Below are 23,061 nucleotides of genomic sequence, written 5' to 3' on the forward strand. Positions count from 1 at the left end.
GTTTCTAGGAAATGCAAATTAAGGGGCAAAAGAGAAATGCAGGTGGAATTCTAAGAGGAGCAGCACTAGAATGAGCTTCCTGTGCAGTCTTCTGAAGAAAGGGTCTTCGGGGCACGAGAAACTAAGCAGGTGTCAGGAGACTGACATTTCTCTGTCCAGACAGGCACTGGGAAGGTCGCCTACACAGAAGTGATTTTAACAGAGGGAAGGGCCGAGCTGCTGCAGGGTACAATCTACAGGGTAGGGCAGGTGCCTGGCAGGGCTCCACTTTCAATTCCCAGCACACCCACCCCTCCAAACCCAGAGCTCGCGATTTGGGGGTCTCAGGGCCCCACATTGGCACCCCACCTAGAGGCCTGCGAGCTAAATGTTCAGATCCTCAATGTGCCCTGTCTTACAAAGACATCACTCTGATGAGCCCATACGAGTTACCCAGACTAGAGTGAGAATGATGGATATGAAGTATTTTTTAGTTTAAATGAAATGCTAGGAAACCCAGAGAAATCTGCTTGGTGAAATACGGGGCAGATCTTTGAGGTGCGGGTACCTTTGCACCTTCAGACTTTTATTCCTGAAGCTATCTTTCTGGACCCATCTTTTCCCTCCCCCACCCCCACCACCCCACCCCTAGGCTGAAAACCTAACAGTCAGCAACTTGGCCTTTCTGTTTTTGGAAATCTGTCAATTCTATAATGGACTCTTTCAACTCGGAATGTTGTATGCTTTTCCTGGAACCCAGGCTAATGACAGTGTCTCTCGGGGGACGCTCTTTCTCTCCAGAAGCCATTTCCCATCGTGGAATCACATGAAACCTTTGTCTTCTACCCTCCTGCTGCAGGTTCCGATGAGGAGTACATTTATATGAACAAAGTGACCGTCAACAGGCCACAGAATGCGGAGTCCCAAGACAAAGGTACAGGCTAAGCCCACTGGTGGTGCGGCCAGCTTCCGGGAGGGGGGCACACAAGCTGTGGTCCCGTCCCACCCCTCCTTCCTCCTAGCCAGCACCAGACAGCCCAGTGGAGTTATTTCTGGCAGTCACATTTTAGTTGATGGTATTTTGGGTTGATGTATTTTGGGATATTTCATCAGGCCACCTCCTTGAGTCTTAAAGGTCCCATGTCCCATTCGTGGACAAGGAATCTGGCCCCTGAAGTCTCTCAGCTTTTCCCCAACAGCATCCCAAGAAACAGGAAGTCACAGTCCGATGCTCTAGGAAAGCAGCCTTGGTGCTGATTCCACACCCCAGCTTTATATCTTTGATAGAAGTCCGGATTGGTTTTAATGTTAGTTTATTTCTTTTTGAGAGAGACAGAGAGAGTGAGTGGGGGGAGGGGCAGAGAGAGAGGGAGACAGAGAATCCCAGGCAGGCGCCGTCAGCATGGAGCCCGATGCGGGGCTCGAACTCATGAGTCGTGAGATCATGACTTGAGCCGAAACCAAGAGTTGGTCGCTTAACCGACTCAACCACCCAGGTGCCCCGCAGTCTGGACTTGATGTGGGGGGGGGGGGGGGGATGGTAGAGGATGGAAATGCTGATGTCTGCAGCTGCCTTAATATTCAAAAGTTTTGCTCAAAGGTGCTCTCTTGGGAGAACTTTGTATCTTATGTTGGAAGGCCATAGTAGGTCTTCCATGGTATCTTACTCTTCTGCTCTCTCCTTTGCTCTGAAAACCTTGAGGAGTGGGTCTGGCAGGACCCTAGGGAGGTCCAGAGGTTTGTAGAGCTGCCTCGTTGCAGAGGAGAGGAGATTAAAAGCCCCATCCCCCAACTCCCAAGCCTGTGACTGAAATGCAGAGGCTTAGCCAGAGGTCGGACGCAGTGCTCCAAAGCATTCAGTCCGGTTAAAGATTTGGCTTCAAGGTGCCAGCCACCAAAGCCCCGAGGTCAGATCTGCCTGAGCCTGCCTGTCCTGGACTTGGCTGGGCCCCTGGCTGAAATGGCCAGGCTCAGAAGGGCCTTTGGATCCTTATCCTTAAAAGCACACACAGTTGGTGGCCAAGTTCTCCACTGTGGCTTTTCCGCCTCACGTTTTCACCGCCGAGCCTGGGGCTCAGCAGAAATTATCCACACGCAGGCTGCCACAGTGCCCAGGGTCATTTGCCTTCTGGGGAAACTGGGGTGGAAAGAGCCATAATCACAGGGTTGGTGCTGAGAGCTGCTCCGTATAATGACCACAGGGCAGCTTCTCGACTCGCTAAATCTCTGTGGCTAGGCCATTTTTGGCACAGGGCAGGTAGTAGAGAGGGTGTGGAGGCTTCCAGAAGCCCCAAACCAGTTCCTTCTGAGGAATCTGCCCATGGCTGGGACACCACTGCACCCTATTCTTGAAGGAAAACAACAACATTGGCTGCTGGGACCTCCTCGTGGGTAATTAGCACCTGCTCAAATAGATCTCATGGCACATGTGACCAGACATTCCCGGATAACGCACCTGCTATGACACTGGGCACCCCTCACTGAAGCCTCCCCCTGCTTGCTGCCCACAGCACCTGAGGAGCAGAACCCACTGCCCAACGGGGAGCCTGGCCAGCACTCCCTGGCCCCTCAGAAGAGCCTTCCAGACCTCCCGCCACCCAAGATCGTAAGTGTTTGTCCAACACCCCTGATTTCCTGACTGGGGCCCCATGAACTTCCAGTTGCTCTCACAGGGGTCAGTTCACCAAACATCTGGTGTTTTCTGAGCGCCTACTGTGTGCAGGACATGGGGCGAGGCACTGGGAGAGAGAGACAGAACAAAAGCACGCCTGCCTGCGGGTGGCACCATTTGCCCAGGGCCACGGTACTCAGGACGCTAAGGGTAAAGGGAGTGGGAGATGCAGGGGGTTGCCTTTATTGGATGCCACCAAGTGTTTGAGGCTCCACCGGGCTCTGCCCAGCACCGTGTGAGTGGGGCCCTGTAGAGCTGTGGTCACCGGCTCAGGCCACAGCGAACTTTTGGAAATGTAAATCATATCGCCTTGCACTTCCTGCCTCAGACCGGCCAAACGCTTTCATTGAGCTTAGGCAAAAAACATCCGTGTTCCTTAGCCCGGCCCCACGGCCTACACGGTCTACACAGCCTGGCCCAGCTGCATCTCCAGCCCCGTGGCACCTGCTGTTCACGGGCCTCCCTTCTGCCGTTGGATTATACCACAGGCTCAGTGCTGCCTCAGGGACTTTGTACCGTCTGGATCCTGGCTGTCCGGTGGCTGCCTTCTCATCTCCCAGACATTCACAGACAGACTTGCCCCGACCTGCTGCATGAGGCACCCCAACTCTGTCCCCACCCCAGTCACCGTCTACCCCAGGGCCAATTACCCCTCCGTGGCCCTTGCCACCACTGAAGTGATCTTTGTACTATTTGCCTCCCCGACCAGACGTAAGCTTCGTAGGACAGGGACAGTGTCTCTCATTTATTGCTTCCTGCCCGGCATGTGCACACAGTAGGCCACGTGAATGAGTGGAACGAATCATGGAACCCTACAGACCTGGGTTCGGATCCCAGCTCTACCAGGTACTGGCTCTTTGGTCTTGAGCAAGTTGCTTAAGGTCTCTGGCCCTCTGTTTCCCGGTGTTTAAAAGAATGTGAATCTGTCTCCTGAGATTGCCTTATTTGATGGGTTAAGGCTACGCGTGGCACACTGCGTTGGTGTTCAGGGAGGCTAAGTAGCGGTGTTCATATCTTACGGGTGAGGAAACCAAGAATTTGCAGGTTAATAGCGTCTGAACGTCCCACACACAGAAATGGTGGAGCCAGAATTTGAACCCAAGTTCTTCCCTGTCTAGGGCCTGGTCAGGGAGGCTTTCTAGAGAGGTGTGAGGTGAGAAACGGGAAGGATTTCTATGCGTAGCAGGGTCCTGGGGTCAAGAAGTGGGAAGGGTTTGGGGGACAGTGGGGTCCTGGGTTCAGTGCCAGCAGGAAGCTGTGTGACTCCCATGGTCACTGAGCTCCCAGGGTGCTATCCAGGGACAGATCCGTGGGCCCAGGTCACCGCTAAGGGCGCCCGGACCGCAGCCTGGCCCTCTCCATTCGTGCCTTCCTGAGGATGTCCGGAATACCTAGGTCAGTGTCCCTGTACATGAAGCACCCCCCTGCCCCCCCCCCCCCCCCCCGCCACCAACTGGTGGGGACTCTTCATCTCAGGCTGAGTGAGACTTGATGGCCTGAGCCTGAGTCCCTGCTGTCCCCACTATGCTGCGAAGCGGGTGACTGCCACACCTGGGCCGTTGGCGCCCTGATGGACACAAACTGGGGCCTCCCCGCCATCCATCTACAGATGCGTATTTTTGGTCACTGTTTTCCTATGAAGAAACAGAGGCTCAGTTAAAGTAATCGGCCAAGGGCCCACCTCTGGGAGGTAGCGGGGCCAAGACCTGAATGCGGGTTCTTGGTTTCCAGGCCACTCTGCAGGCCCGCCTGACTTAAGCTCGTCTTTCCAGCAGAGTGAGGCTGTAGTCTCTGGTCCTTCCAGCTGCGGGCTCTCCTCACTTTCCGCCACAGTGCTCGGGAGAAGGGGGGGCCTCTGCTCCTGACCGGCTGCCGCCAGTCTAACCAGTGGGAGATGCGGTGGTTTTCTGGGGTGCTCCAAGCACTGCTCACCGGGTCGGGGGAGGGGAGGTGGCTGCTTGGCACTGGAACTTTCCTCTCCGGAATTCAGCGCCCGACTCTGGCCAGGGCCTTGGGCTCTGCCATTCTTGGGGCAGCAGTTTGTGGCCCAGCACCGGGTGGGAGAGGCTGTCAGCAGTCAGAGCCTCACAGGCAAGTACCGGGTGGTGCTGCCTTGTTCTGGAAATCTGTGCCTTGCAGACACGGCGGTGGGCCGGGAGACGCAGGGTCTGGGACCAGGTTGTTGGGAGAAACTAGTCAGGCCGCACTCGTCCCAACAGCTGCGGTAAGTCCCGCAGACTTGCCGATGGCCGAGACAGAGGCGGGACGTCTGCCTGTGGTCCGCAGTGCCCGTGGCTGGGCCGGGAGCGTGGCCTCTGTCGCGGGCTCAGGACGCCCTGATTCCCTCTCTGGTGGCCTGGGTCCCCCCTCCACCCCCGCAGAGCCCGTGGATAGCAAGGGAAAAGGCAGCCAGGGGTCCGGGGCCACCTCGTGGGTGCGACCAGTGACTCAGGCAGCTGTGGCACTTCCCGCTGCTGTGCGCCCAGCCAGGTGCTGCGGTCACCGTAGGAGAAACATGCGCTGGCCTCGTTGATGCTCCCGGCCAGCACAGCCATCCCTACCCCAGCCACCCTTTGAGGCCTGAGCATGCATTGGCGCTGGTCTTAAGTGGGTTTCTCTTTGGGGGAAGCAGCTGACTCCACACAAGGACGTTGCCACGGTCGGTCTGGGGAGCCGGGGCTGGCCGGATCTGCTCGTCCTGTCCCGGGAATGTTCCACAGTGCCCGCTGGGGCAGGTTGCTCATCAGCACAGAGACCAACGCCTCAGCTCACCCGGGCCACTGCCCACGTTCAGCTCTCATGTCTACTCTAAATCAGGACTGGCAGACTCTAGCCCCCAGGCCAAATCCACAACCACCTGCTACTGTAAATAAAGTTTTATTGGAACATAGCCACGCTTCTCAGTTATGTATTATCTATGGATGCTTTCGCTCTGCGACGGCGGAGTTGAACAGCTGAGATCAGCGACCCTCAAATGACCTGCCGATCCGTTAGGAATGTATTATTGGCCTTTTACAGAGAAGTTTGTAGACCTCTGGCGAATCCGGCTGAGCCGCGTGGCTTTCTTTCCTGTCCCTTCCTGTGAATTCTCAGAGCCTTCGGAAGGTTGTGAAGTCATCTCTCTTCTGCACCTGCATTTAGTGTCTAAAACCTGCACCGTCACAATGATGATGATGATGAACTTTAACGGTCCCTTATCTTTATCCCTTTATTCTCATTCTCTATTCTTTCCCTGAGAAATCAGCCTCCCTTGCTCCTCTGACTTCAGAAAACGGGTCATTATACTTGTGTCATTATGTGACTCTCTTCTGCATTTTTGTGCAAATCATTTTAACCTGTAACTTGACTCAAGGGCTTATGTTTTGCCCCAGCAGCCTTGAGGGCAGGGACCATCTTCTTTGATGAAGGCTGAGCTTGGGCATAAGCCTGGGCAACCCCAGACGTCTCCTCTGTCTCCTTAGGATACGGCCATTCTTCCTCTGTCGAACGTGTATGCTGACAACTTTTCTCTCTTCCCTGATACGTTTGTATTTTTTAGGTTGGTAAAAATGCATACGTATTGGATAATAGTGCTGGGCACAGTTTAATCCTTACAGTGGCCCCATGTGACAGGTACTTCTGCTCTCCCCATTTTGCAGTGGAGGAACTGAGGCACAGGAAGGTCAAGTAAGTTGCCCAGGGACACACAGCTGGGGTGCACCATGTCAGGTTTCAAACCCTAGCCCTGGAGGTTGGATTTCTACCACCTCCCTCTCCTGCCTCTCCCCATAGATCCATTTACAGGGGATTTTACAGGGAGAGGCTTGGGAGACTCTCAGAAGACACTCCCTAGTACTCCGCCCCCAGATAGGACAGTAGGACCCACGTGGTGAGAATGACCCCTGAGGGGCTTCTGAAGAAAGGTTTGTCCCCCTCCCCCCCCTCCCCCATTGTCCTGTTCTGATTGCAGGAGTCTGGGCTGCAGCTCGATCTTGGATGCTTGGAGCTCCTCTCTAAATGGGACCCACCCCTTCCCTGAGCGAAGGGTCCCAGCACCACCTGATGGGGATGGAGCTTCTTGGAGGCTGGAGCCGGGGGCCAGGCCAGCTTAGGAAACATGAGCTCCAGGACCCATCTGCAGGGACCTTGCTGCTTCTCAGGGGAGGCGATGCTCTCCCCTCGGACCCCAGGAAGCTGGCTCTCGAGGACCATGGCTGGGTCTTGGGGCAGCCCTTTCTCAAACTGACCAAGGGGCCGGGAATGGCCGAGACGAGCAGAGACAACTCACCAGGCTGTGGCAGCAGACCCGAAAGGTCATCCGCTGGCAGCTACCGTGTGCAGCGTGCCTGGCCTGCCCTCGGGAAGGAGCCTGACCCGGTGCCACCCACAGCCGCATCTGCGGGCCCAGGGCAGCAGCCGATCTGCTTCGGAAAAGAGCACGTTCTGTTCTTTTCATGCTCTGTACCTTTCTGCCTCTTGCACTGTGGGGGTGCTGGAAGCTGCTCGAGGCCTACCTCTGGATCTTGTATCCGCTCTCTTGATGTGAGGCCAGGTGAATTTAGAAGGATTCAGAGTTGGACCCACACTCTGGCCTGGCCTCGCCAACCCTCTGCGTGTAGACCTGCCTCAGCTTGTCGGACGGTGATTCGGTGACCCGGCTTCCTGCAGCCCCCCCAGGGCGTGGATGGCCCCGAGACAATGATGGTGACAGCCTCCTCATGTTTGATACGGGCCAGGCATTGTGGAAACACCGTCACGTTTTGTCTCAAGACAGCCCTGGGTTTATTCTCGTTTGTAGGGAGGGAAGGTGAGGGAGAGGCCATCACATCCCGTCAGTTGAATCTACAGAGTCCTAAAGCCCTGACTGCAACCAAGTTACATTCACTCCAGGGTTCATATGAGGTGCCAGGCCACACCGGACCTGGCTCTGGAATGCTGCTTTTGGTGAAGCAGCCGCAGGATCATTGCTCTGCCCTGGAGGAGGCGGGGGGCGGACGCTCTCGCAGCCCATGCCGAGTCCCGTACCATGGGGACCCCGGCCCAGGCTGACCGCTCTCCCACCATCTCCTGGGCCAAGACTTGGGGAGCCATCTCTGTGATAAGTCCCTCGTTTTCATGAGCTCATTTCAGAGGCAGGGGTTTCTAGATCTCCCCTTCTCCTGTCGGCAGGACAGGGAGTCCTCCGAGGTCCAGAGGCCCATCTCCCAGGGCCGTGTGGGGTCTTTCCGTTGGCCGCCCTCCTTCCGTCTCCCCCCACCCCTTTCTACTGCTTTCATTCGAAGTTCCCCAAGTGCCCAGCACAAGGGCTTTCCCAAACCATTTACAGTACAGAATAACGGAGGAGTACAGAATTGCACGCTCCACGTTTCTGCACGTTTGGGTATATTCGTTATTCCTCCCCAGTCGTGCCCGTGCCACATAAGAAGCTCAGGGTCATCTTTGAGACTCCACTCAAAGCTCGTGTCCTCCCAGTGGTGGTAAACGCTCCTCACGCCCTCCGGGTCCCCACAGAACTTTGACCTCGTCTATGAGGACATGACGCACCGTACACGTGAGCGGGAGCCCTGAGCATCCACCACCTGGTGAAGTCTTTGTCAGGACCGACTCCGGGACATCCGGACGCCTCCCTTGCAGCTTGGACACAGGAGCCACCCAATATCCATCCGAGTGGCCGGACTTATTATGGTGAAAGTTCAGGATTTAGAACCCAGGTCACCTTCCTCCATGTGTACTTGATTAGCCCTTGTCGTTTTCGAAAGTAGATGCTATTTAGAAGCCACAGCGGCCTGACACGATCTGGATGTTTGTATGCATTCCATATCACGTACACAAGGCCATTTTGTGTGTGTGTTGGGGCCGGGGCGGATTTGAGCCTCATTTTGCAGAGGAGAAAGCTGAGGCTCCGCGGGGTTCAGCAGCGCGCCCACAGCCCTTCTCTGGGAGCAGACCAGCGGACGTGGTGGCTGTCGGGAGCCATGGCATTTCACGTTCTCCCTCCCAGCTGACTTGAAGTCCAACCAGACGGTTTTCTTCTTCTTCCGGAATCCCCTCCTTCTACCCAGAGGGTTAATTCCAAGTTGTTCTCAGTGTATCATATCTGAGTATGTTTATTTTGTTTGTTCATACCACAGATTCCAGAGCGGAAGCAACTCTCCGTCCCCAAGATTGAGTCTCCAGAGGGTTACTATGAAGAGGCTGAGCCATACGACACATCACTCAACGGTACACCCCGGGGCCAGGGCTGGGACTCGGAGGGGGTCCAGTCACTTCCTGCACAGATGCCGGTGCTGGAAGCTGCGGGCAGCCTGGGCTGCTGTTCCCAGAGAGCGTGGCCCGAATTGAGAACTGGCCACAGAGCATGGGGCCTCTGCTCTGGTGGGGAGCTGAGAGCTCCCGGCAGACCCAGGCCGCCTGCGAGGAGGCGTGGGATGGTCCACGGTGAGCTGGTTCCCTGTGTCTGATGCCGTTCCCATCTGGACGGTGCTGGCTTTGGCACAGAAGTGTGATGGAGGAGAGGTGGGTCGGTCCAGGGACACGTGTAAGCAACGGGAATGTGGTCCGGCCGAGCCAGAGCTGTTTCTGGGGCTCTCCGTTGGCCTGATAGTTAACTGTGCTCACTCTGTGTGCCAAGCATGCTTTTGGGAGTCAGGAGCTCAGCAGAGCTCAGGACAGTCCAGAGTCACAGCCCTTAGATTCTGTGAGGGAAGGCAGACAACAAATAAACATGGGGCATGTCAGGTGACAATACAGTGTTAGGATGGAAAGCATAGGGGCTGGGTTGGGGCAGGAGAAGGTGTTAGTTTAAACAGGGAAGGCCTCTCTGACAGCATGACCTGGAGCTGATTCCTGAATGAAATGGAATGTGGGGAAGGCAGAGACCTCCAGGAAGAACTTTCCAGACCATGTAGCACATGCAAAGGCCCTGAGGGGGGGGGGGGGGCTCTCAGCATGTTTAAGGAACAGCAAGGAGGCCTGTGTGGCTGGAGCAAGGGTAAAGAAGTCAGCCAGTCATGGTGAGGACTTTGGCTTCTCTCTGATGAGACTGCAAGCCTTTGGAGGGTTACTTAGTGACTGACCTAACTTAGGAACTAAGGTGACCTGTGTCATAGGGGCAGGACTCACACTGGAGCCCTCTGGCCTTGGCCAGTGGTTCTCAGCCTGGGAGATTCAGATCAGAAGTGCTCTGGAGGGGGTAGGCGCCCGGGTGGCTCAGTTGGTTAAGTGTCCAACTCTTGTCTGATCTCATGGTTTTGTGAGTTCAGGCCCCACGTAGGGCTGCACGCTGACAGTGCAGAGCCTGCTTGGGATTCTCTGTCCCCTTCTCTCTCTCTCTGCCTCTCCCCTGCTTATGCTCTCTCTCACTCTCTCAAAATAAATAAATAAACTTAAAAAAAAAAAGTGCTCTTGGCGTAGGGATTCGCTAGCACAGAAAGGCCCCAAAAGTTCCAGAAGGAAGAGTATCATGGGCCTACTCACTTGAGCAGCTGGACTCTGGCCCTCTCGCTCCCCCCTCTTACTTCAGTCTGCTCCCTTCCTTGATAAGTGAAAGGTCTTTGAGAGCACAAAGCAGTTTGCAGATGCAAGAGGCAAGGGTCCCTGGTGGTGGGAATGAACTTGGCTGGAGAGGGGTGTTGTCGGCTCCGTAAGGAACAGGACCAGAGATCACATGGGACGGGTCCCTTGGAGCCGCGTCGGATCCTTCTCCACACTTTACCTACTGCTTCCGGTCCCAGGAACTGTGTGGGAGGTGAGGGCCTGTTTGGATGGAGGTTATTTTATTCTCCTGGTTTGTGGGCGGGCATCACTTAGCTTGAACCCGCTGAGCGTGTGGGGTGTTGCCACGTCTCCGGCGGGGCTGTGATTCCAGAGCAAAGCCGACGGTGCGGCGCGGCCATCCTCATGCGTGTGGAAGGAGGAAGCTGTGACTCACCGTGACGAGCACCTCTGAGCCTCGCAAGCCTGGCTCTCCGGGGTGTGGCCCGTGCCAGCCGGGGCCTGCCTCCCAGACGCTCCCGGGGGCCTGTCTGTGGGGCAGACACACACCTCGTCATCAACAAGTGGGCTCAAGCTTGTCGGGGTTTGTCTCTCGACTGTGAATTCAGGTTGGTCTTAGCTGGGACCGGGGCGTCCCTGTGGGGACGGCGTGAACACAGCAAGGTGCGCAGGAAGAATGCCGACGGCCTGTCCTCTCGTGCCGGGACAAGGACCGGGGACGACCTGGGGAGAACTGGTCACACGGGCCGCAAAGGGAGGGCGTCACCGGCATATGAAAGCCGGCCTGCCCTCACTTCCTGCTTGTTGTCCCCTGCACCTGTTTGAGCGGTGACACGTGCTGGTCACACCGGGAGGAGTGACCTCTGGCCCCCTGCGCCCTGCCCTGGTTCATTGGCCACCAGCCATTTTGCGGACTTCCTTCAAGAGAGCGGTTGCTTGGGCTCTTGTCCTGCTTCATCAGCACTGTCCCCACCCGGCTCTGATGGGGCAGGTCCCTCTCTCCGAGTAACAGCTTAGTAAGTGCCCTGATGGCCTGTGCAGGAGATACGAGGGTCAGGCCTCCTTGCCCGAGACATCAGCTACTTGGCCTGTAATGTCTCGCGTGGGGGACCTGGCAGCTGCTGGAGCAGATAACCTCCCTTCCAGGTTATGGTGACACAGTACACGTCTGTTTCTCGTGAACTGTCCTATGTGGGGATCACTGCTCACCAGGTAGTTTAGCCGCCTTCCAGTGTGGGCTCAGCCACCCTCTAAGGCCACAGAATCCTCTGCAAAGAGACAGCAGAGAATTCCTACATGCTTCTTAAAAGTACCAGCCAGAGGGGCCTTCTACGCACCTCCCACTGGTGACGAGTACTTACGTGGTCATCTCTGGATGAGAAGGTGCTGAGGAAAGATGTCCTGGGTCGGGCTAGGGCCTCTCCTGAGAACCCACCCCTCCAGTGGGGAAGTACTGGCTTGTGGTGGATAACTGGGTCTCTCTGTGTCACCCTCCGCGCTTGGGTCTGTCCCTCTCTTCAGCTTGTGTCTCTCCACCTTGCCTTTCTCTGTGCTTCTGGATCTCATACAGGTCACTGTGGTGGATTCTCGCCCACTGGAATCCCCAGATGGGTCCAGGTGCCCGACGGAGTCATTTACGCCACGATCACCTTGGGTACTGCCTGTCCCCGGAGCTGAATGCCAGTGACTTGGTGCCTGCTGCCTGGCTCTCAGGGAATAGGATGCATGCCCCGAGGGTGGCCCTGCGCATGGGCCTTGTGCATGGGTCCTGCATGTGCACGGCATGTGTCATCCTTCCGGAAGGAGAGACTTACTCAGCCTTCCACACCTGGCATCCGCATGCGTGGGCGAAGGACCAGAACGCCACATGGTGGTTCTGCCCTCTGTTCCCCAAAACCTCCAGCAGCACATGCTTGGGGTGCGGTCCACCCAGGGGTGCAGAAATGGGATGGAATCGTCCGAGCATCCTGCCTGTCACTCCTGTTCGTCCCGTGACCCCTGGAAGCCAAGTACCTGCTTTAAGACTGCCCTACGTTCACAGCCGTGTTATGATCGCTCTTAGAGATAAATGAAGTTACAGTGCATTTGCCCCAAGCTCCCCCGGTGCGGCTGCAGGTAGTTTGAGCTACTGCGATTTGCTGTTTGTTCTCAGCTTCCGCAGACCGCCCCGGAGTGGATGGACAGGTGTTAGAATTTTCCACGGAACACCTGGGGGACCCCAGAAGCACAACCAGTGAGGGGGTTCGGCCCACTTCTTCGTGCTAAACTCGGTGGCCTCCCTCTACTAAGTTTTGCTACTGAAGGAGGCATCCCAGTGACATTGTATCATTCTTATTTCACTTATTGTACAGATAATACCGCAGTGACCATGAGGACATTTTTCTTTTTTCAAGTAAAATCACCCTGCTCCTCCCACCTGGTCAAATCAGCTATCTTGAGTTCTCCCTGTTGCCTTTCAGTACCGAGCTGTGGGTATAAAAGCTCGGACATATCAGTTTAATTGGGCCTTCTTACTTAGATCCTATTTACTGGGCTAGGGACTGGCCTTCAGAGTTCTCCTTGATGATTGTCACAGGGCATGCTCCAGAGTGGATGCAGTCATGCTTCCCCACCTCCCTGCTCTCCTTCCGCTGACTGTAAATGGCCCCGGATTTAATATCTTGACGCATGTAACCTCCCCCACCCTCCGCTTCTTTATTAAAAAAAAAACAAAAAACTAGTTTCCTAGGATCAACTCCCAGGACTGGGATTGTGGGAGTCAAAGGGCATGGGTGTTTTTACGGCTCTCGAAACAAAACAACAAGCTGCCGGGTAGTCTTCTGAGAGGCCTGCGTTCCTGTATGTTCCTACCGGCAGTGGGAGAGTTCGGCTCTCCCATTGGCTACGCCACGGCTTTCAATCTTTGCTTCTTGAATAGGTGTGAAATTATGAACTGTGCCACGTTTTTATGACGATGTGAAAGGGAGTAGTAACACACTGCTTTTAAAGAAAGTTGGTGTTAAAATAGTGACGGTGTTGTTTTTAGGAATAGTAAAGCACATTTTCATTGGCATTGGAGCTGGAATAATTGTGGCCGTGGCCTCATTCCGTTTTTCTATGATTTAATTCAGAGGTGGTGCTGTTTTCCTAGTACGTAGGACCCCGGCTGTGCAGATAGTAGAAGGGGCTTCTGCAGAAGGGAAGGCTATGGGCCCACAGGCTGACTTTTTTCCAAAGGGGATCAGGGGGAGGGTAGAGGAGGTGTATTCACTGCGACTCAAAGGGCCAGAGCATGTCTGTAGAAGTCCCGGGGGAGTAGATAGCGGCCTGACTTTCTGTTATCGCTACCCAGTAATAGAAGGAGGTATCCAGTGCTCATAAGATAGTGAGCTCCCCATCCAGGGGGGAAATCAAGCAGAGGCCAGCGCAGCACCGAGATTCCAACAGACAGGATTTGCGTGCCAAGGCAGGGATTGCACCAGAGATCCTGAGATTCTCTTTTCTCCGTGTCCCGCTTTTTGGGGTTTTACTGACTTTGTCCTTCACCTGGTGTTTGTTGATCTCGAATAGCGCAGCGAGGCCTAGGGAACAGAGCAACTCTCGCAGGGTCCGGGGGGAGGACAGAAACTGAGGCACGTGGAGCGTGTACAGAATCGAACAGTTTGTGCTTGGTGAGCTTGGGGATTCTCTTGAACGGAACACACGCGTGAGGTGGGCTGGTCGCCAGAGGCGGAGGAAGGGTAGGAATGGAAGCCAGCAGAAGGGGCAGTCTGTGCAGGGAGGTGTGCAGTGGGCGGGGGAGAGCGAGCAGAGTCTGGGGAGGCTGGAAGTGGGTTTGGGAAAGGGCTGCGACTGAGGGGGCCAGCCGGCCTTCCCCACAGAGCCATTTCCGACTGCGGTTTCTTTTACCCTAACAAGCTATGGCCCACCTCCCCCACCCCCCCACTCCCAGGACAAGACCAGGGACAGAGCAGGCCCCGCTGGGCAGGTGGCTGTGGGAGGCTCAGCACGTGCCCAGCCTGGGCTCAGATGGTGAGCCCTTCCTGCAGCCCATAGAATGCCTGTTGCTAGGCTCACCCCCTGCTTCTTCCTTTAGGTGAAGAAACAGGCCCCGGGGGGGGGGGGCGGAGGGGGGGGCACTGGCCTTGTGAAGCGTGAACAGTCGCCTGTGGGCAGTGTCTCGTCGGAGGTTTCTGCGGAGTCTGGGGTGACAGATTTGAGGAGGAAAAGGGAGAGACTCCTGGTTTTAGTTACGTGTCTGTGGCCAGAGGCAGCATCCAGGAAGCTTCACTGAGGACATCTAGGGGCCAGGCCTGCCCAGGTCTGTGGTTGGTGGCTGTCAGGCTGGTTCAAGGGCACAGAGAGGCAGGTGCGTTGCGGCCTGGAGGCCGCTGGCCGCCCCTGCCTGCTGCCCTCCCTCCTGGACGGAGCACGTTTGCAATGGCCCCTGCCTGATGGGTCCGTGACCCCGTGGCTCTTCCTTGCAGAGGACGGAGAGGCAGTGAGCAGCTCCTACGAGTCCTACGATGAAGAGGAAAACAGCAAGGGCAAGTCGGCCCCCTATCAGTGGCCGTCACCTGAGGCCGGCATCGAGCTGATGCGCGACGCCCGCATCTGTGCCTTCCTGTGGCGCAAGAAGTGGCTGGGACAGTGGGCCAAGCAGCTGTGCGTCGTCAAGGACACCAGGCTCCTGGTCAGTGGGTCTCTCGTTGTGTTCCGGTCTTTTCTCTTTGGGGGAGTTGGGGAGATGCACCCCGGTACTAGGCGGTCAGAGCCTTTTATGTCTGGAGGCTTTCTCCGCTTCCTAACCCAGAATCGTGCGCAGAACTTTGCGTGAACCAAAGTGCCTTATCTCAACTAAAAGGGTCTAGTAGCCTTCATCTGTCATTCAGAGGGGGCTGGGGTTACCACTCCCTGCCCCCAGTCCCATCCCGTAGACGGTTTCCAGGAGTCTTGTCCCCTCGGCCTGAGGGCTCCTTCCTCCCATCCTGACCCCACCCTGCTGCACGGTCAGGACTCCCCCGGCCCCAGTTCTGGCTACTGCACTCGCCTGTGCGGCACTAGGATGAGAGGCATCGTCTCAGAAGTCACAGTATTTTGAATTACTGATTATAAGACAAAACCCCTAAAGAAATCAGAAGCTGTTACTCTGACCACAGCCCTGTTTCCTGTGATTCCAAATTAAAATTCACAGTTTTATGTCCTAATTGGCAGTTCCTTGGAATCATTATAAGTGCCCTTAATTCACCACTCACAACATGCCCGATTCTGCGCAGATGTTCTTTCTGGTAAGCCTGTTCAGCAGCCCCGTGAGGACGCCCTTCATACCTGTGACAAATTGAGGGGCTAAGTATTTCGGGAGGCGAAGCAAGTCCCCGTGTTTTTTCACTAACACACCATTTTCTGAACTAAGCAGATACGAAGCTTAGTCTCGGTTCCCTACGGCCCCCTTCCTGAGGGCGCTAAGCAAGAAATGTAGACAGGCGGGGAAGTGAGTGAGTCCAGCCAGAAGTATGAGAGTTGGCTACAGAGGATGTTTTTAGGAGCAACCTGAGGCCTACAGGGACCTTCGAGCAGCATGGATAAGCGGGGTCTGGGGCATCCCTGGGCGAGACTGGCAAGGAGGAGGGGTGCGGGAGGGGAGACAATCAGCCTGGTCGCTCTGGTGCCAAGAACAAGAGCTGCTGATATTCGAGGCCACGGGTCCGCACCTTTGGTTTTGCTGGGGAGCGCCCAGGTCCCGGGGTCCTGCTGTGCCCGCGGCCCCTCCGCTGCGGAACCCCGCCAGGCCTGGCAAAGCCTCAGAGCGTCTCTCTTCCCTTCTAGTGCTACAAATCCTCCAAGGACCACAGCCCGCAGCTGGACGTGAACTTGGTGGGCAGCAGCGTCATCCACAAGGAGAAGCAAGTGCGGAAGAAGGAGCACAAGCTAAAGATCACGCCCATGAACGCCGACGTGATCGTGCTCGGCCTGCAGAGCAGGGACCAAGCAGAGCAGTGGCTCAGGGTGAGGGTGGCACTGGGCTGGGGGGGACACGGGCCTGCTCCCCTGCGGGCTCCCCGGGGGCTCCTCAGTTCTGCCTCCCTGACTTTTTCTACAAGGGATGGCCATTGTCAAGGGTAAAGGATCTACAGTCCTTCAAACTCCCAGGGCTTCCGTGTTCCAGGTGGTAGCCATCATTCGGAACGAAGGGATCACAGCACCCTGCTGCCGGGCCTGGAGCTGGGCCCTTGGGGACACTCGTTTGCCTTTTGGCCTCTAGAGAGGCACCACGAGCCTCCTTATTAAGGAAGAATCGACAGCACAGCCACGTGTAAAGCACTTACCATGGGCCCTGTGCTCTTGGCAAACCTAACCCACCTAACCACACTGGGGGGGCGGGGGGCGCTGGACGATGTTAATACTGCCATTTTACAGGGGTGGTGATTAAGGCTCAGAGGGAGATGACCAGTCGAGGTCACCTGGCCAGTGAGTGGCAGGATTGGGTCTCAAACCTGGTGCTGTGTGACCGCAGCCCTCTATTCTACCATCACAAATGGCCTTGGTCAGTTCTGCCTACAGATACACGGTAGAGCTCCCAGTGATGGTGAAGCCTGGTTTGCCCCATATGAAAAATAAGCATGACAATTCCAGAAGGTATGAGGTTTGCACCAAGAAGGGGCCCACAGCTGCAGAGGGATCTCCAGACCCAGCAGGACCCCTGGTGAGACCAGAGCCAGAGAGGTCCCTCCCTCCCTCCTTCCCTTCCCTTCCCTTCCCTTCCCTTCCCTTCCCTTCCCTTCCCTTCCCTTCCTTCCCTCCCCCTTCCCTTCTTCCCCCCTCCTTCCAAACTTCCTTCCTTCCTTCCTTCCTTCCTTCCTTCCTTCCTTCCTTCCTTCCTCCTTCCTTCCCTCCTTCCTCCTTCCTTCCCTCCTTCCCCTTTCCCTCCTTCCTTCCTTCCCTCCTTCCCCCTTCCCTTCCCTCCTTCCCCCTTCCCTTCCCTTCTTCCCCCCTCCTTCCAAACTTCCTTCCTCCCTCCCTTCCTTCCCCCTTCCTTCACCACTTCCTTCCCTCCTTCCCCCTTCCTTCCTTCCCCTCTTCCCCCTACCTCCCTCCTTACCCCCTTTCCCTCTCCCTCCTTCCCTCTTTCCCTCCTTCCCCTCTTACCCCCCTCTTCCCCTTCCTTCCTTCCTTCCTTCCTTCCTTCCTTCCCTCCCTCCCTCCTTCCCCCTTCCCTTCCCTTTCCCCCTTCCTTTCTTCCCCTTTCCTTCCAAACTTCCTTCCCTCCCTCCCTTCATTCCCCTTTCCTTCACTACTTCCTTCCCTCCTTCCCCCCTCCTTTCCCCCTTCCTTCCTTCCCCTCTTCCCCCTACCTCCCTCCTTACCCTTTCCCTCTCCTTCCTTCCCTCCCTCTTTCCCTCCTTCCCCCCTTACTCACCCCTTCCTCCCCCTTCCTTTCCCTTCTTCTCCCCTTCCTTCCTCTCTTCCTTTCATCTTTCCCTCCTTCCCCCCTTCCCCCCTTCTCCCCTTCCTCCCTCCCTCCCTTCCTCTTTCCTTCCCTCCCCACCTCCTCTATCACGGCCACACTGATGCATGTCCAGTGTAGGGGCACTCACCATAGCTGCCCTCTACCCCATCCACACATGTACACATACAAATACTTACATGCACACACACTTGCAGATACACACACACACACACACACACTTGCATGCATGTAGACACATGCGCGCGTGCGTGCACACACACACACACGCACGCGCGCGCTACTCCTGCTCCCAGTGCTATTCCTCTGACTGCTCACACTCACCTGCTCTTCCTCTGACCCCAGCCTCCCTTCGCAACTCTCATGCCCTCATCTTGAGACCCCTGCCGGTGGTTTCAAAGACAAGAATACTTTCAGAAGGCACAGCCTCTCTGTGGGCCTTCACAGAGGCCCTTCTCCTCCCTGGTCAGGTGAGCACAGAGATGGCCTGGCTGTAGGGACAGTAGGTGGCGGTGAACGGGAAATGCGGATATGGGATGAGAACCCCAGAAAAGGAAAGCACAAGGCAGGGCTCCCCCAGAGAAGCCCTCGAGCCTGGACTCCAGGCTTAGCATGCTTCCCCTGCGAAGGGGTCCGCATATCCAGGCCCCAGCTAATGAGGATGGTAATGAACGTGCCTGGCCTGTGCCGAGTCCTTTACCGAGTCCTCACAGCCGCCCGGTGGTGTCGGTGTCGTCCCATCCCACAGACGTGGTGACTGAAGCTTAGGCCCGTGATCACGCAGCTGGCGGGCCGATTCCGGTGCTGCCCTCTTCCCACGGCACCACGTTGCACGTTTGGTCCGCCGTGTGGACCAGCGTCCCGAACTGGAGTCCATGGGAGAGGCGAGAAGTGCTGTGTATTCCCCCGTCCCCACCGCCCTTCTTCCTTTTGTTCTTCGGCTTTTCTCATTTTGAACTTGTCTCTATAAACTGCTCTAAGCAGCCACGGAAAAGGGAGGGTCTCTGAACATACTCTTGCTGAGCCCAGAGGGCTGTTGGTGGCTGCCCGGGGCTCTGACCCTCTGGAAATCCCCCAGGTGGCTCCGGGCTCAGAACAGCGGTTCTGAGAGTGGCCAGAGCCGCCTCTGACCCTGGTGCCCCCAGCCCAGCACCCCCCCTCGCCCCCAGTTAAAAGGCTCCTTCCGGGGGGGTGGACTGTGACAGGTGAGTCTGAATGGACAGCCAGTGCCGGACCAAGGCCATTGGCAGGCCTGCTTCCTGAGCAGCGTGGAGGCTCTCCGCAGCAAGCTCCATGGCTCCCGAAAAGCCGGGGGTGGGGGGCAGCTGACAAGTGCACTTCTTCATCAGACCCGCGGCCGAACGGCCCATCCTGCCCAGGGTGAGGGCAGGGAGGGGGCTGGCAGAGCTGAGGGCTGGTGGCTCGGGCCATCTTTAGGCTTTGCGGTAAAGCGGCCACCAGCGGAACATGGGTGGCGGGGGGGGGGATCTGCAGGGGAGCGGGCCCACGGAACGGGCCGTCCCCACCGCAGGCTGCCCGGTCACGGGCCAGGTGCCAGGGGTGAGAGGCAGGGTCTCCGTCCCTTGGAAATTGTGCGTCGCCTGTCGCCTCCAGCCGCTCCCCCTCCAGGGGCTCCAGCTGCCGTCTGGCTGTGAGTACCGGCCAGCAGGCGACTCCGCTGACGGCTTTCTCTTCCTTCAGGTCATCCAGGAGGTGAGTGGCCTGCCTGCAGAAGGAGCGCCCGAGGGAAATCAGTACACCCCAGACGCCCAGCGCCTGAGCGGCCCGAAAGTAAGCCTCTGTCCTGCCTGGAGGAGAGTGCCGTCCTGTTTCTCCTCCGTGAACGTTACAAGCATGAAACAGACCTTTGCTTTCGCACCTCAGCCCCATGAGTGGGAAACGTATGATGCTGGGATAAGGGCAGTGGTTCCCAGGTTGGCAGGAAAACTGAGGAAGTTGATACAAACCCGAAATGTTTTCTTGCTTGGGCGCAGGAAGCCGATTGGAACAAAGGTCAGCGTGCCCTCCATTCTTAATCAGGGAAATTCGTGGTATGAGGCCCTTGTTTTGCACTTACTTTCAGTAGAGCTTCCGGGCTGGGAGAACCGTCCTGGGTTGATTCCAGCCAGAGGGGCTCTGTTGCTCATTCGCACGGAGCTGTGGGGCCCCAGTTTAAGGGCCAAGTGCTGGCCGAGGGGAGGGCCATCGCCTGAGGCTTCCCATTCCGTGTCCCCAAGAATCTGCAGGTAGGTGCCCCGGAGCCCGGGTGTGCCCAGAGCGGCGTCGCTGGGTCTCGCCCTGGGCGGCCCTGCCCCGGCAGGGGAGAGGGCAGAGGGTACGCGGATGGCTCGAGTAGGGAGGAGGCACTCCGTTCATCGGGAAGGCACCGGCCATTCCTCATGGAGTAACCCGGTCACGCATGTCAGTCCTCGAGCCACCGCCTGAGGCCAGTCCCGTTGGTTGGGAGACCCTCAGCTTGTTACCCAGGGGTCTGGAGGAAGTGGTTCTCTGGGAGAAGCTTGGTTGGAATATTCTGAGTGCTTCACATTCTAACAGCAGCGGCGGCCAGCACACCCTTCTGGAAAGTCTCTAGTCCCCTAGCAGCCCCAGGGCTGTAGATGGGGATGTTATCCCTCTTGAAACACGTGCACCGCAGGGCCCAGAGAGGCTTGTAAGTCAAGCACCAGGCCTGGATGGAGAGCGTTCCAGCCAGGGTTCAAATCGTGGTCTGAACTTGTGCAGGCAAGCTGGCCCTTCCCTGAAGCCTGATGTGTTAGTGATGTGTTAGTGGCACAGTCCCTTCTTTTTTTTTTTTTTTTTAGTTTTTTTGAGAGTGAGAGAGTGAGCAGGGGAAGAGCAGAGAGGGGGAGAGAGAGAGAGAATCCCAAGCAGGCTCCACACTGTCAGCACGGGGCCCGATGTGGGGCTTGAACTCACGAACCACGAGATCATGACCTGAGCCGAAGTCGGACGCTCAACGGACTGAGGCACCCGGGCGCCCCCGCACAGTCAGTTCTTAAAAGCCTCGCTCACGCTCCTGTCTGGATAGTTCCCAGCCTGACAGCAGGCTTCGGCTGGGACGTCAACTCTGAGGCCCCAGAGCTGGCCACCTGCCCTTCACGCTGGCTTCGGGGCCGCTGTTGCATCAGGTCGAATAGCATTTTGAGAACTTGTAAACTTGAATGTGTGGTGGCCTTGAAGTAGAGGACGGTCTCTGGGATGGGGCAGCGAAAGGGAAGGTGAAGGCATGTCCCCCAGAAGGCCCAAGGGAAGTGTGGCCAGTGTCCCATCGGTGACCCAGACTCCACAGGAACCTCTAGGCGACACCTAAAAGCTATACCTGTCTCCCTCTTTTCCACAGCCAGATGTGACGGAGAAGTACGGGTCGACCCCGGAATATGGGAGCTCCGTAGATGGCCACCCTGAGGTCCCAGAGGCCAAAGATGGTACCAATGCTTGTAGCCCTCAGCCGAGGCCTGGGAGGGGGGATGGGACCCCACGCCGTGAGACGTGGCTGTGTGGCTCAACCCTAACGGGTTTGGACAGCTGCTGCCAACGTGCCTCCAACTTATACACTGCCTGGAAATAACACAGCTGACAAATCCGGGAAAAAGAGAGAGATGACCTCGTCGAGGTCACGTTTTATGAATTTGCTGGGGTTAGAATATTCTTGTATCTCTTCTCGTTTGCTAACCCCGGACCCAACCTCTCTGAGCCAAGAGTCCGCGGAGATTCTCGAGGGCTGACATGTTCTGTGAGAGGAGCTGGGGGGGCCCCTCGTGAATGTGCGATTCTAGGGGCACCTGACTTTGGGCCGTGCATCCTGGTTTGGGGGGGCAGGCGCGCGTGTGCGTGCAAACACGTGTGTGCCCGAACGCAGGGAGGGGCAGAGGGAGTGGGAACGGGTCTGGTCTTCTTTCTGTCTTTCATCGGGACGCCTCGGTGGGCTGTGTGCCGTGCTGATGGGTTTCTCTCTCATCTTGACAGTCAAGAAGAAATGTTCTACTGGCCTCAAACTGAGCAACCTAATGAATCTGGGCCGGAAGAAGTCTACCTCGCTGGAGCCTCCAGACAGGTCCCTCGAGACATCCAGTAAGAACCGTAGCCGAAGGCCGCTGTCACGGCACAGGCAGAGATTTTCGGTCTTGCTTTAAACGTTTCTGGGCGATGGCGAACCTGTCGCTCCTGGCTTCTGTTTACCTTTGCTGCAGGCCGTTCCTTATGCCTGACCACACTCTGTCTTTGCTGCAGTGCTGGGTCCTTTGCAGAAGTGCTGGTAATTGACTGCTGTCTCCCCAGTGCTCTTTTTATTTGATCAGTATTGAAGGAGCGTGGCAAGCAGGGCTAGGGGAAGGGGACCGGGCAGGGGGAGGACACAGCCCTGACGACTCACGGCGCAGGAGTGATGGTGGCTTCATACCCCTAAACCACACGCTGTGTCCTTGTCATAGCTATAAGGACTCAGGGAAAGAACCTCTCCACTCCAAGATCAGGCCCGAGCCCTGAAGGTCGGGCAGGAGCTAAACAGGGTGAGGTGGCATCCTTGGGCACGAGCAAGGATTCTGAGATGGGGACAGTGAGACCCCATTAAGGGAGAGACAGAAGGGTACAGAGGATGTTATGGGTGCTGCTAGGCTCATAGACGTCATCTCTCCTCCCCTCTCAGCCTTGAGGAAACTGAGGCCTTTCCCAGAAAACATCCTGGGTGAGCCTCTGTCCTGGCTCCCAACCTGGGACTCCTTGCGATCACTCCGGAGCCTGAAGGCCATTATGATCCACCTTTAGGCCTTTTCTTCTTCCTCCTGGAACCCATGTCCCAGCCCTGGGCTCCTTTCCTGAGTCCCAGTTGAGTTGTGGTTTTTGAGGCTGGCGGAGTAGACGGGTGGGGCAGGAAATCAGCAGAGGGGCCCTCACCTTTGGAGCCTCATTGTTTCTCTGGCCAGGGCACCGGGTAGTGGCCCAGCTCTGCCAGCCCCTGCAGCCTCAGGGGGCACAGTGTTTGGCACAAAAGCCTGGTGTCACTGAGCCACTGGGAGATGTGACTGGATTATTGCTGGAAGTCCCTTCAGCAGGGAAGCATGCCCCTGTCCCCTGTGGCTAGGGAAGGGGGCCAGAGCACATAGCTGTTCTCTTCCTCAAGATGTGGCATCTGGGCTCCCTGCTCTCTTGGCCCAGAGTTCTCTGTGGTCCAGAGAACTGTGATAGACAAGTGGGGGCACCGCCTGGCCGAGCCAGAATTCCTAGGGCTTGGCCTTGGATTCCTCTACTTTGCAGGTGTCCTTGTGGCTATGTCCGCGTGGCCTTGAGGGACTCATGATCCCCACTGTATGCCCCGCACTGGGTGGGCCGGAAGGCGGCCAGGCTCCGTGACCTGCTGCGTGGCTTAGTTCAGCCCAGTTAGGGCTCAGAACAGCTTCCAATCCTCTAGAATGGAGGAGGCATCCGCTTCGTAAGCCGGTCCCTCTGGGAAGGTGAGCAGCCCAGAGAGAGGTCC

At 56.8% G+C, this 23,061-nt stretch overlaps 1 protein-coding gene across 4 annotated transcripts in view; it reads left to right on the top strand.

The window, feature by feature from the left end:
* AFAP1L2 (actin filament associated protein 1 like 2) overlaps positions 1–23,061 on the top strand; it is a 98,926-nt gene that overhangs the window by 65,014 nt on the left and 10,851 nt on the right. For all 4 annotated transcript variants that reach the window (XM_030334980.2, XM_032595213.1, XM_032595214.1 and 1 more), the window contains exons 3-10: positions 839–913; positions 2,490–2,584; positions 8,761–8,851; positions 14,590–14,795; positions 15,929–16,108; positions 19,269–19,358; positions 20,929–21,013; positions 21,555–21,659. In XM_030334980.2, the coding sequence (XP_030190840.1) occupies positions 839–913; positions 2,490–2,584; positions 8,761–8,851; positions 14,590–14,795; positions 15,929–16,108; positions 19,269–19,358; positions 20,929–21,013; positions 21,555–21,659 (927 nt within the window). The remainder of the gene's footprint in view (positions 1–838; positions 914–2,489; positions 2,585–8,760; positions 8,852–14,589; positions 14,796–15,928; positions 16,109–19,268; positions 19,359–20,928; positions 21,014–21,554; positions 21,660–23,061) is intronic.

The sequence above is a fragment of the Lynx canadensis genome, chromosome D2, assembly GCF_007474595.2.
Source record: "Lynx canadensis isolate LIC74 chromosome D2, mLynCan4.pri.v2, whole genome shotgun sequence".
In the NCBI taxonomy this organism is placed as follows: domain Eukaryota; kingdom Metazoa; phylum Chordata; class Mammalia; order Carnivora; family Felidae; genus Lynx; species Lynx canadensis.